The 14326-nt window shown below is 41.5% G+C and overlaps 1 protein-coding gene across 1 annotated transcript in view; it reads left to right on the top strand.

Moving 5' to 3' along the window:
• SYNE1 (spectrin repeat containing, nuclear envelope 1) overlaps positions 1-14326 on the top strand; it is a 644155-nt gene that overhangs the window by 233204 nt on the left and 396625 nt on the right. Inside the window, exons 53-56 of the mRNA XM_006882743.1 lie at positions 494-850; positions 7298-7434; positions 7868-8045; positions 13063-13245. Of these exons, the coding sequence (XP_006882805.1) occupies positions 494-850; positions 7298-7434; positions 7868-8045; positions 13063-13245 (855 nt within the window). The remainder of the gene's footprint in view (positions 1-493; positions 851-7297; positions 7435-7867; positions 8046-13062; positions 13246-14326) is intronic.

Genomic DNA, 14326 nt, shown 5'->3' with positions numbered 1-14326 from the left:
GATTCCGTGACTGGGGTAATGGGGGTAGGTGTGTCAGAGACAGTAAGATTGGCACAGGTTAGGGCAGTTTAGGGCTATTGTACATAGGGTCGTTATGAATTGCACATGACTCAATGGCACACAACAACAACAACAAAGCGGGATATACTAGCGCATGGTGGTGGGATATTTTTGAGTGTGTTGAATTATAGCATGGAGTAGGATAGATTATAGTGTGATGTGATGTGATGTATGGGAGTGTGGTAGTGGGATTTATTCGAGTGTGCTGAGAAGTGGGATATATTTTAGTGTGGTGGTATATATTATAGCACGGAGTGGGATAGATTATGTGTGTGATATGATACGATGTATGGTAGTGTAGTGGTGGATTCTAGTTTGGGGCACATTTGCTAAAGCCTCTTAGCAGGATGGGGTCCCCTACTGAACACATTGGGAAACTTGCAGCCTAAGTGACTCACGGGCCCTCGGTTACCATGGTGATATTCCATTGCAGGAGCTGATAGATTCCAGAGAGATTGGGGCCGGCCGCCTGTGCAGAGTGGAGGCGCTGGCGCCCGCCGTGAAGCAGGACACTAGTGCCAGGGGGTGTGAGCTGGTGGACGCCGAGATGCAGGCCCTGCGCGCAGACTGGAAGCAGTGGGAAGACAGCGTCCTGCAGTCCAGCAGCAGCCTGGAGAAGCTGGCCAGCCAGATGGCCCTTTCCGAGCAGGAGTTTGCCGGCCAAGTGGCTCAGCTCGGGGCCGCCCTGGACCAGTTCAGTGCCTTCCTGAAAAACTGGTCTCAGCAGCTAGCCCTTCTGGAAGGCAAGAACACGGACCAGGAGCTGGTGGCAGGCTGGCACAAAGGAAAAGTAAGTGGCCTTCCTGTTCCCCCGGTGAAACTGTGTCTGAAGAACAGTTTGGTCTCCTGGTTGCTAAAAAAAGAAAGGAAGAATTCCTGGCTAACGAAAACCATGCCCCGTTCAGACTTGGAAGCAGCCAGTATTTGTCTAATTATATTTGCCAAGTCTAATCTGTTTCCTCTCTTTGTGAATCAAACTTTTGAAAGATAAAAATAAAGACATCGGAAAGAAGAAGGAGTTATTAAACCTCTGGGAAATAGTTATTGTTAGTGGGGACATTTTCCTTTTCATGCTGTGCTGTGTTGTAAGAGGGCTGTAATCTTCAGCCATGCACACTAAGAAATGGCCTGTGGGCAGAGGCTGAAATAGCCGGGGAGTCACAGCTGAGCCCGAGCTGGTTAGAACTATTTCTAACTATTAAAGGATTCCCTTTATGCCTTTGAAAGCATCTCTGGGTAATCTTCTCAGACAAAGCTAATAGTTTTTGCCCTGTTTACCTTTTCTGTGTGTGAATTTGACAGCTGAACTTGAATTATCCCGTTAGCAGATTTCCTACGTCACACTCTGTACTGGCTCTCCCGGGTTTGTGTGTGTGTGCTTTCTTTTTCCCCTTCTTGTTTGGTTTCCTCCCCTCCCTTCAACTAATGGTAGTTCTTTCAGAAAGTAAGAAAGAGAAGCGTAACGGGACTGATGCCTGAAATCCTTTCTATCTCTGTCTCTTATAGTTGAATATCATGTCTGAAAGCTTTTTTGTAATAGTTACCATTTTATAATGTTCTGAACTGTGGGTATCCTTAAAAGGAAGGTTAGCAAAGTAAACTTACTTCTCTGTTTCTATTTATGATATTTTTCATTTCAAAATCCTCCCAGCTCGAGCCAGCAAGAAAGGCATGTAAAGTTTCCAGCATTGTCTAGTTATAAATTAAGTGTTGAAATACATACAGCACACCGAAAAAGAAACTACAACAGTCGTCTTCTGTTACTTGATTTATAGCGTTTCTGGCTTTTTCCTTCTGATGTCTCTTTCCTTAACGTGTAGACATATTTCAGTAATGAAACACAGCACTAAAAGAAAGAGTAAATCAGGATGGTGCGCAGAGTCAGGTCTGTTCTGTACCGTTAGCAAGGAAGTTTCTCATTGTTCTATGTCGTCAGTATTACTCACTGTGAGATTTAAAAGAAAAAGAAAAAAAAGATACACCGTTTTAGTCCTTTTTCCCTGACCCCTTCTACCAATGAGAAGAATACTTTTCTTTTTTTTTTTAGCCAAATTAACACAGTTTATTTCGAGTTCGAACCCGGGCTCCCGCGTGCAGACACAGCAGCATCCACCCGAGAGCCGAGAAGAATACTTTTCTAAACATCATCTTGTTTTATCTATGTCACATTAGGAGTGCTGGTGGCCTAGTGGGTAAGGAGATGCACTACCAAGCCAAAGGCAGGTGGTTTGACTCCACCAGCCGCTCTGTGTGAAAAATATGGGAAATCTCCTTCTAAGCAGTTTATTGTCTCTGAAAACAGTGTTGGGTCCAACTCAACAACACATAGCAACAAAAAATATCACATTACTCTTTTTGAACTATTTTTTTTTTTAGGTGAGAAGACTTGTTGATGTTTAGAAAATACACACGAAGATGCAATTATGAATGCAAACTTTTGCCCTTACCAACTCAAGTGGACTGTTTACAGCCCATGCCAGAGTTGCTTCCAGCGCTCATGGTTTGCTTCATGTTTTTAGAAATTATTTCTGCATTTAAGTGAACATTTGGAAATCATTTGAGCTTTCATTCTATCATTCATGTGCATTTTGTTTATAACATTAGTTACAATTGATTATTGTAATTCATTCATTATAGTGTCTAATCTGTCCCTTTTTGTCTGTTGCATTTCCCTCTGCTCAATTTATAGATGTATTAATTTCGATTCCCCTCTCTCTCCTTTTCCTTCCCTGGAAATCACAGAGCCTGTGCTTTTGAAGGAATACCACAAAGCACCAGTCAGCTTTTCTCTTGTTCCTAATGATGACATTTTTTCCACTAAAAACAGTGGTAATATTTTAGTTAACCAAGAATATATAGAAAATGTTTACAAAGTAATGGATTTGGTGAGGTCCTTCTAGTGTTGCCATTTTTAACCATCATCATAATGACAGACTTTCATATTTACTTTCTGTAATTAACTGATGATGCTCAAGAAATCCTTTAAAATACATTGAAAGAGCATCTGCAAACTATGTTGCGAAAATTATATTAAAAATATTCATTATATTAAATATTTCCTCTTGGTGTGCATTGGCTTATTAGTGTTGGAAATACAGACATTTTTTACCTCTGAGGAAAACAATATACAAGCTAAGATTTAACTGAAACAGAAATATGGCCTAATGTTTACATAATAGAAGATTCAACTGAAATGCTTTTGTTTACAAGGATGTGATAGATTTCTTTTATACTTGATCTTAGCTAAAAGGCTGAGAAGCGATTGATAGATTTCTTTTAATGTGAAGTTTTGATAGTAAATTTTATGTTACTTCAATAGTTTTATTTTTAGGTCCTCCTTCAAATAAAAGATTGAGTATGGTATGAAATATTGATTCCCGATTTAGTGTTTGCATTTTCACAGGGAACCATCTTAGTCATCATTTATTCCTTTTGTAAATAAAAATGTTTTCAGCTCTCCTAGGCCAGACACTGGGCTAAATCAAAGAATTAAACAACCGTGAGAACCTTGGCCTTGCTCAGTCTAGGTGGGAAAGCAAACAAGATCAGAACAGATGGGTGTGGTCTTTGTTGGTGAATATTGTAATCAAGGCGCAGACAGGTGGTTTTCCTATGAGAACACCCTAAGAAGTGGGAAAGGGCACTAAGCAACCTGCTGGAGTTGTTCCTTGAGCTGGATCTTGAAGTCTGATTACATATAGCCCAGATCCACACAGCGTTAGGATAGCGTGGAGGTGCAGAAGTGCTGAGGAATGTCACATCACAGCCATTGAAACTAGAGAATGGGAGTCAGGCTAGGAGATTGCACCTTTCCAGAAACAAGGGATGAAGATGCTTAGAGAGGGGGTGTGAGTCAAGATGCAGAGAGGCAGGAATTGGGGCCACGAGCCATCCAGGCCAGAGATGAGACGAGCCTGGTTAGCTCATGCTAGGGGGACGAGGGAACAGGAGAGACTCAGGTGACACTTAGCCTCTGATTTAAATCCCAGAGAGGACAGTGGTGCCATTTACTCAGATGAGAAATACAACACAGAGCTAGAATCAACCCAATGGCAAATAACAGCAGGAATGTGCCAAGTAGTTCAGCAGATTCTGGGACATCAGAATAAATAAAAAAATGAGTCTTGTTTTTGGAAACTTATCTTTCTAATTACTTGTTATGCATCAGAGAATTGGAGAATGGTTAGGGATGATGGAGAATTGATGCCTTTGAGCTGAGGTGCTAGAGAAGAGTATTGAGTATATCATGGACTGCTAGGAGAACTATCATGCTTATCCTGGAGAAGGTGAAACCAGAATGCTTGTTGGAGGCAAGGATTTTGAAGCTCCGTCTGACATATTTTGGACATGTTGCAAGGTGGGATCAATCCTTGGAAGGGGATGTCAAGCTTGGGAGGGTGGAGGGACAGTACAGGAAAGGAAGACCCTCAATGAGATAGACTGATTGAGTCACTGGGGTGGTGGGGGTAGATGTGTCAGAGACAATAAGGTTGGCACAGGATAGAGCAGGGTTCAGAGCTGTTGTACATAAGGTCGCTATGAGTCCCAAGTGACTCAATGGCGCATAACAATATTGCTGACAAGATGGGACACACTCATAGCTGACCTTCCAACAAGTTTCAAAGACAGTAAATCACATTGGAGGAGACTGCCCATCTGTCTCCTGCTGGTGGATTCAAAACCCAGAGAAGTGCAGTTTTGGGGGAGATCAGGATAACTCAGTAGGGACTAGGCCACCAGAGGTATATGTGAAGAGTTTGAAAATGAACAAACAAGAGAAATGTGAATTTTCACAGCACTGGGCAAATAAATTAAAAATAAAATTTTGGGGTTTGGCATGAACTCTGGACTCAAGGCCACGGTCAGCCAAGGTACATATGGGGAGGGAGCTTTGCAGACTGAGTTCCACCTCCTAGGTGTTTAAAGAGCAAATGTGAATTTGAATATCACATACATAGTACCATTCCCAGCACTCTGAAAGTGCCCAACTGAATAATTATTAGGCATGTGAATCATGAATATTCAAAGGGCACAGTGTAGAATTGTCAAAGTACAGTAATAATAATAGCACCATGGTGGACAGTTTTTGGTGGAGCTCCCTAGTTAAAACAAGCTTGGAAGCAAGAGTGGCATACACTTCCGAAATAGCTTGCCTCCAGAAACTCTGAACGTGAAGAAATGATGAGTGTTATACAAGCATTCAGGTCTTTTGTTTATAGAATCGCTATGAGTCATCTACGACTCAATGATACTTAATAACAACAACAATATCATCATCATCATCGAGAGAGAGAGCTCTGCTGGCCAAGTGGATAGAGAGTTATGCTACCAAGCCAAAGGTGGGTGATTTTAATCTGTGCCCCTCAGGCCTGGTTTTAACTGGTTTTGGTCAAACATTCTTCTAAGTGGCGTAGCACTGGTCTGTCCATTTGCTGTACAGAGGTGACTGGTGGTTGCTGTGATGCTAAACACTGTGACAGTGATGTGTCAAATGTGATAATGGTTACCCATGGTGGACAGTGTTTGGTGGAGCTCCCCAATTAAAACAAGCTTGGAAGCAGGAGTTGGCATCCACTTCCGAAATGGCTTGCCTCTAGAAACTCTATGAACTTGGAGAAATGATGGAAGTTATACAAGCGTTCAGGTCTTTCATTCATAGGGTCATTATGAGTTGTCTACGATTTGACGGCACTTAACAACAGCAACAACAGTAGTAATTAAGGAAGAGAGGCAAAAGATGAGTAACCACGCAAATAGATGCTATTGCTTCTTTTCTGTCTGAGAGTCATTGAGATGTAGCCCAGATCTGTAGAAAAGCCATGCTCCTCAACAAATGAGGTCTGTGTTGTATTTCTCATCTGAGTAAATGGCACCACTGTCCTCTCTGGGATTTAAATCAGAGGCTAAGTGTCACCTGAGTCTCTCCTGTTCCCTCGTCACCCTAGCATGAGCTAACCAGGCTCGTCTCATCTCTGGCCTGGATGGCTTGTGGCCCCAATTCCTGCCTCTCTGTGTCTTGACTCTCACACCCCATCTCTAAGCATCTTCAAAGCTGTACCCTATGGGGAGCAGCTCGCCAGGCCTCTCTTCTGAGGTACCCCATGGTGCTTTCTAGTTACAACTTTTCAACTAGTAGTCAAGCACTGAACAATTGAGGCCACCCAGGAACTCCTGCTTAGCATGTTACTGTTTTTGTGTACTGTCAAGTTGGAACCAACTCACAGCTGACCCTCCAGCAGGGCTTCAGAAGCTGTAACGCGATATTGGCCAACTTTCTTCTGAGGAGCTTCTGGTAGATTTGAACCACATGTGCCTTTGGGATGGTGGCACAACTCTTTACCACTAAGCCACCAGAGAGCTCCTTGCCTTAACACATAGGAGATGTTTAACATATTTGTGTGTCTGAAGGGAACAATGGTGTGAGTGCATTACTAATTGACTTAGACCCATAGATTCTAAGAAATTACTAATGAAAAGTTTACTCTTTGTTGTCTTGACTCATGGCCCCTCATGCCAAGCCTATATGCAACAGGTCAAAACCTTCCCCGATTTTTCCTCATCCTCATAATCCACCCTGAGTTTATGCAACCACTCTTCCGATCCATCTTTGGAGGAGTTTTTCTCTTCTGTTGATCCTCTTGTGTACTTTTGAGTTGGCTCTGATGCATAGCTTACCCTCTGTGGGTTTTCAGACGCAATTAATTTCATGGGAGGAGAGTGCCTAGCTTTTATCTTTCTCCTGATGAAAAGCTGGTGGATTTGAACCACCAGCCCTTGGGTTGGCAACACAGCTCCTGACCACTAAACCATCCTTTCAAAGGACTAGTATCTCCTGAAAGTAAAAAAAAACAAACACAAAACACTCATAGGATGTGAGATGAAATTTCTCGATCTTCATCTCCAAGGAGTCCTCTAGCTGCACATTCTAAGACACGTTTGTTGTGGAGAAAATGAAAATTTTAGGCTCTTTTCTCTTCTTGTCCCACTTAAGTTGTTTGACTACTGGACTTCATTTGATGCTGGGGTGTATATTCATTGTAGCAAGGAGATCAATCGGCCCGGTGGCATCACTCACCATGGGGAATCCTGAGAGTTGGCCACATTTCTTTACCAGCTCCGTTGTGCCAGTCCTCCTCTTACTGATGGATATTGTATAATGGGACTTATGCACCAAGAGTGGGATGATGTGTAAAATACACATTTTGATTGCTCACTCCTGTTTTGTTGTTGGTTGCAGGAGATCCTGGATGCTCTAGAAAAAGCTGAACCAAAGACGGAAGAGCTTAAGTCTCAGCTGAATGACCTTTGTCGCTTTTCCAAAGATCTGAGTACCTACAGTAGCAAAGTTTCTGGCTTGATCAAGGAATATAACTGGTGAGCATGACATTTACCTGTTCAAATATATATTATTAATAAACACTAACAAAAATAAAACCCAATGCCATTGAGCCATTCTTACTGATTTTTATTATAGAATGCAACAATGAAATAGAATTACAGAATAGAACAGCATAACTCTAGATGGCTTAATTTTTATGAACTTGAGTCACAAGGCCTTTCTTTTCTCTGCTGGGTGGCTCTTCTCCATCATCTACTAGATTAATAGTAAAATGGACACAGATTGAACCAGCTAGAGGTTTCCTTTTTTGAAGATGTTATTTTATTTATAATGTACATGTATTCATTGTTAAACATATGATTAAATAAGGCAAGTACATTTTATGAGAATAGGTAACTGTAACAATCATTATTGTAATCTACTCTTTCCTTTTCTCCTTATTTTAAATGTTTCACATTACGGACACAGTCTTTGTTTGCAAGCATCCAAGGACTGCCAGAACAAAGAAAAGATCCTACAGCAGAGATTTCAAAAAGCCTTCAGGGACTTCCAACAGTGGTTGGTGAATGCAAAAATTACTACTGCCAAATGTTTTGATATACCTCAAAATATTAGTGAAGTTTCATCAAGTCTTCAAAAAATACAGGTAAGACTGTAATCAATGAATTATCATAATTGTGCCAAACGAGCTTCTAAATTTTTTAAAGTTCACTCATTGCATCCTAAAGCTTTATTTGTTGGGTGCAATTGAGTTGATTTTTAATTCATAGTGACCCCATTTGACAGAGTAGAACCAACTGTAGTTTTTGTAAGAGTAGATGACCAGATAGAGGTTTCTTCCCAGGTAGGTTTGAACCAACAACTTCGTGGTTGGCAGCCAAGTGTTTAACTATTGAGCCATCAGGGATCCTTAATTTTTACTTGTGATATTGTTGTTGTGTGCTCTCCAGTTGATTCACTCTTGTGCTGCTGCTGTTGTTAAGTGTGTCAACTCAACCACAACTCATAGCAACTCTATGAACAGCAGATCTGAACCTTGTCCTCGCCTCTTTTATCCTCATCATCTCTGATACACTTAAGCCCATTGTTACAGTCACTGTTATTCCATCTTATTGAGGGTTGTAAAAGGAGCGGAAGCAACAAGAAGGTGGATGAATCTGCCTTCTACTGGCTTCATGAAGGAAAACTGTCCCCATCAATAGCATTCATAGCAGCACATAGATAGCTGCTTGGTCAGACATGCCACCTAACTTGCTCCTGCACTTCTTTCTACCAATAACTTGGGTCCCATATTTGTTATTGACTCATGGGCTTTATTTAAAGTTATGGCACCAAGGATGGGGTTTATTAGGGAAATTAGGTTGGAGAGTGGAGGAGGCAAAGAAAAACATTCAATGCAAGTCCAGGTTTGGCATAGCAGTTCCAAGCCAGATAAACAGCAAAACACAATTCCTCAATTAGTAAAAGTCCCGTCTTCATTTCAGCAGCACAAATTCATGAAGCCTCTGATTTCCTTAATCATCCAGCAAGGTTTGCCTCATGTCATTTAAAAGTTAGCTTTTCTTCCAATCATCTAATGAGTAAAACCTTTAACTGTGGCCTTTATCTCAGGGCTCACTTGGTTACTCCTTGCCTCAGTCTGTTCACAGCAGTGCCATAGTCTCTCTTCTCTCTGTCACCACCACCAAACAGGCTCTGGCTCTATAGTGTGGAAAGCACTCTTTCTATTATATTATTTCCACAGCTGTCGACTATTTGCAAGGTCATGTGTCTGCAGTTACAGTAGCTGTAGACCAGCAGGGCTAATGTAATGGCTAGAAAAGTCAACTTTTAAACTAACACCACAAAAGTCCTCCTCTCTTCCTCTGATCCTCCACTTTTCCAGGCATGATGAATTTTATAAATGACTGGTCCCTCATGACAATATCCTCCAAGTATGTGAAATGAAATTTTACCATCCTTGCCTCTAAGCAGTATCCTGGTTGCACTTCCTCTAAGACAGATTTCTTTGTTGTTTTGGCAGTCCATGGGATATTCGGTACTCTTCTACAATACTACAAAAAACATCTCTTCTTCTGTCATCCTTATTCATTGTCCAACTTTCAGATGCATAAGAAGTGATTGAAAAGATGATGGGTTGGTACAAATTGTTGTTGCTGTTTTGCACCCCTGAGTCTAACTCATAGTGACTCTGTGTCAGTCGAATGTTCCCATAGAGCTTCTCAGGCTGTAATCTTTACAGGAGCAGATCATTAACTCTTTTGTCCCAACTCATCATTCCCATCTACTGAGCTTTCAGTTAGCAACCACACTTCCCACTGGCTGACCTTTCATTTAGCAACTGGGCACTTTTGTATTGTGCCACAGGCGTCCACATTCAGCTACGAAATTTGAATTCCAAAGAAATCCTTGCTTCAAATAATTAATTATGAAAAAAAAAAAGAGAAACTAGTATATTCACATAAAGGCCATTGAAACCAACTCCTAGTTGACCTTCCAGTGGGTTTCCAAGGTTACTAATCATACAGAAGGAAAACATCCATATTTTCTTATAGAGTTCTGGTGAGCTCACACCACCAGAAGACCCCACTGCCTTTGAGTTGGCAGTGCAGGTCCATAGGGACCAGACAATGATAGTTCTCTAATAAGGTAACACATGCAGACCGGTCCCACTTCTGTTGAGTCAATCCCAACTCCTGGAAGTGCTCCCTCAGGTTACAGAGGCTGTGTGAGTCTTTATGGGAACATACTGCCTCATTGCTCTTGTATGGAATGACTGGTGGGTTCAAACCACCCACCTTCCACTTAGCAGCTCAGCATGCAGTACACTGTGCCACTGCACCAAACCAAAACCTACTACTATGGAGGGAAGGTTCTGGAGTGCTAACGGAAAGGTGATGGCTTGAATGCACCAGGTGCTCTGTGGGAGAAAGATGGGTAGTCTCCTCCCACAAAGATGTACAGGCCCAGAAAACTGATGGAAAATGTAAGACAACCCTGCATCACATTTCCAAGAATGTAAATCTTTACAATAGGAGACTGCCCACCTTTTTCCTGTAGAGCAGCTGGTAGATTCGAACCATCAACATTTTGGTTAACAATCAACACATTATATATTTTTCTCCCAGGGCTCTTTTTCTTCTTTGCCGCAATTAATAATCTTGAGCTTGTGCTTTTTATTCTTCTCAAACACTTGAAAAAATTATAATGACATTTGAGTGGAGAATATACAACCCATCTTTTTTTTTCCTTGGATCTAAGGAGATATTGTTGTTGTTGTTATGTGCCGTCGAGTCGCCTGCAACTCATAGCGACCCTATCTACAACAGCCCTAAACTCCGCTCTGTCCTATGCCAATCCCACTGTCTCTGACACTCCCATCCCAATTATCCCAGTCACTGAATCAATCCACCTCATAGAGGGCCTTCCCCTCCTGTGCTGTCCCTCCACCCTCCCAAGCATGATGTCCCTCTCTAAGGACCGGTCTCTCCTCACTACATGTCCAAAGTTTGTTAGACGGAGCCTCAGAATCCTTGCCTCCAAGGAGCCACCCGGTTTAACCCTTTCCAAGACAAATCTGTTTGCTTTCCTAGCAGTCCATGGTATTCTCAGTACTCTTCTCCAGCACCACATCTCAAAGGCATCAATTCTTCTTCTATCCTCCCTGGTCATTGTCCAACTCTCTGATGCATAACAAGTGATTGCGAAGACCATGGCCTGTATCAGACGCACCTTAGTCTCCAGAGAGACACCATTGCTCTTCAGCACTCTGGAGAGGTCCCTAACAGCAGACTTTCCCATGGCAATTCGCCTTTTAATTTCCTGGCTATTGGTGCCAACACTGTTGACTATGGAGCCAAGCAAACTAAAGCTGTGTACAATCTCAATCTCTTCACCATCCTTCCTGATGTTGCCAATTGGTCCAGTGGTGAGAATCTTTGTCTTCTTGACATTGAGCCTCAATCCATATTGTAGGCTGCAGTCCTTGACGCTCTGCAGCAGGTGCTTCAGGTCCTCTTCAGTTTCAGCAAGCAGGGTTGTGTCATCCGCATAACGCAGATTGTTGATAAATCGTCCACCAATCTTGACTCCACATTTCTCCTCATAGAGCCCAGCCTCCCGGATAATCTGCTCTGCATACAGGTTGAAAAGGTATGGAGATAGGATGCATCCCTGGCGTACGCCCTTCCCAATTTTGAACCATGCAGTGTTCACTTGCTCTGTTCTGACGACTGCCTCCTGGTCCAAGTATAACTTTCGCATTAGAATGATCAAGTGTTCTGGGATTCCCTTTCTTCTCTGAATCAACCATAGTTTGTTACGATCTACACAGTCAAATGCCTTTGCATAGTCAATGAAACACAGATAGACATTCCTCTGGTATTCCCTGCTTTCAGCCAAGATCCATCTAACATCAGCTACAATATCTCTAGTACCACGACCCCTTCTAAACCCAGCCTGGACTTCTGGTAGCTCTCTGTCATCTCTAAGGAGATGATGGGAAAATATACATATGTTGTCAATGCTTTACTCAATGATAGCTTATGTCATTGACATTTCCTTGAGAAAGATAATCTGTTGTTATTTTTTTTATGAACAACTAATAAACAACTAATAGCATCTATTTGGAAGCGAGAGTGGCATCCACTTCCTAAATAACAGGCCTCCAGAAACTCTATGTACTTTGATAAATGTCGATAGTAGTAGAGAGGCTTCAAGCCTTTTTCTTCATCGAGTAGCTATGAATCGTGCATGACTTGAAGGCAATCAACAACAACAATCGCATCTATTAGAAAGCTCTGATGGAGTAGCTATAGGGAGTTGCAGGGCTAACCCAAAGACAGTCTGTCTGGTGGTTTGACTCCATCAATGTCTCTGCATGAGAAAGAAGAGCAATCTTCTCTCTAAAGCCTTGAAAACCCAATGGAGGGTCTGCTCTGCGACTGTTCTGATTCAATGACAGTGAGTAATAGTATCTATTACATTTAATGGTATTTCCTTTTTAAGGACAGATTCCTTCTGAAACTGTACCTCTTCTCTCTTTCTAGAGCTAGTTGTACTTTCACTGCATAAGTGGTTTGGTTTTTATTCGGTCCTGTGAGTTCACATTTTTATTGCAACAGCGAAGATGTTCAGAGCCAAAGTCACAATCTATCTCTACTAGTTGTGCAGGACTATGGAGCATCTATGGGTTTTTTTTTCTCTGTTTCCTAGAACACATATTTTTTTAAAATTAATTTTAATGAAAGTTTACAGAGACCTAGGGTTTCCAATCATTCATTGTTGCACTTTTCTCCCTACTCCCCCCATCCCCCAATTCACTCTTCTCCTTGAAAAGGAAGAAAAACTCTTTCATTGTTAATTTAGCCATTGTGAACTTTGTTTGCAATTCTTATTTTCCCTTGGTCCTCACTTCCTCTCTTGATTATTTTCATTGTATTGTTAATGTTTTATGTGTTAGCTCACAGCCTTGTTTGAGACAAGTTAGAGTTTATAAAGATTAATAAAATGGAAATCTGACCATCAGAGAAATGCCTGAGTCATTCAATATAGAGAATAAAAATAAATTTTCTCTTGTTTTAATTGATAACAAAGTAAGAGGAGAATAAATGTCTTTTAGAACCTAAAGTATTATACTATGTCAACCATATTTTTCTTTATAGGAGTTTTTGTCAGAAAGTGAAAATGGCCAGCACAAATTAAACATGACGTTGTCTAAAGGAGAACTTTTGATTCCTCTGCTGACCGAAGACAAAGCCAAAGACATCCAGACCAAACTTGAAACGACAAAAGAAGATTGGAAAAATTTTTATTCAAATCTCCACCAAAAGGAATCTGCACTTGAGGTATCTACAAATAACCATATGTACATATTCTATGGTGCTGCTATTATTTGTGGTTCTAGTTAAACTGTATTTTCAATTTTTCTCAGCACTTTTGTCAATGATTCTGGTCATCCCACTGAATTTGAGTGAATTCTTGGAGGATTGTAGGAAGCAGGTCGAGGCTGGAGGCGTGAGCCCCACTGAGGAATCAAGTAGCCTCACCTGGCTCTGGTCACAAACAAACTCATGTCCATTGTACAGTTAAACTGACCACAAAGCCAGTCCATTGTGCACCTAAAAACTGACCTGATTTGGCATTTGAACTGCCTTAGTTTTAAAAACTGGTCTCTCAGAATGGAAAGACGTTCGTATAACGTTGTGAAATTCTCTGGAGCAGAGAGAAAATACCTAACAAAAATGCTGAGTACATTTTTTCAAAGTCAACTATGCAAAGGAACAATAATCACACACATTTTAATTTTGTCTAGAGGCGTTATTCAGTCTGGATTGTTATTGTTATGTAATAATTGCCTCAAGGCAATTTTTATTTCCCCTTCTGAGATCTTCCAACTATTTGTTTTGGGGTTTTTTTGTGTTTGTTTTTTTTTGACAGGGTAAGTTAAAAAGTTATAGTCCATGTTTGCAGGAGATACAGTCAGGACAGCTTCCAAAAATGTGTGCGAGCACCTCAGCCTTGAGGCTCTTGGCTTCAGGCCAAAGTTTAAAAGTTCTCAATCCTGCCAATATTGGTTTGTCCCTCTCCTTACTCCCACGTTGTCTAACAAAGTTGAGCAAAGGTTCTTAAGCTCAGCTCTAGTTCTGTCCATGAAGGAGGTGTGGGTGGGTGGGTGAGGGTAGCAATTCCAAGGTCAGATCCATGCCATATTGGCTCTCTGCCTGGGGTCCAGCTGGTGCAAGAAGGGTATTCACTAGGTGCCTGCTTCTCCTTTACCGGTAGTGAGAGACTCTGCTGCTGGAATCACTCAGTTTAAGGGCGAGTCTAGCCAATCCCCTTGTGGATAGACTAATATGCCCTATTTGTTTATTTCTGCTCAGACACACGCCAGAGTCAAGTTCTGTAACAAGGACAGCCATTTTTTTT

This window comes from Elephantulus edwardii, unplaced genomic scaffold (assembly GCF_000299155.1).
Source record: "Elephantulus edwardii isolate Elephantulus edwardi_28Jun2011 unplaced genomic scaffold, EleEdw1.0 scaffold00024, whole genome shotgun sequence".
NCBI classification, from domain to species: Eukaryota; Metazoa; Chordata; class Mammalia; order Macroscelidea; family Macroscelididae; genus Elephantulus; species Elephantulus edwardii.
Note: the sequence above shows the minus strand (reverse complement) of the source record. Positions and strands in the feature narration are given on the sequence as shown.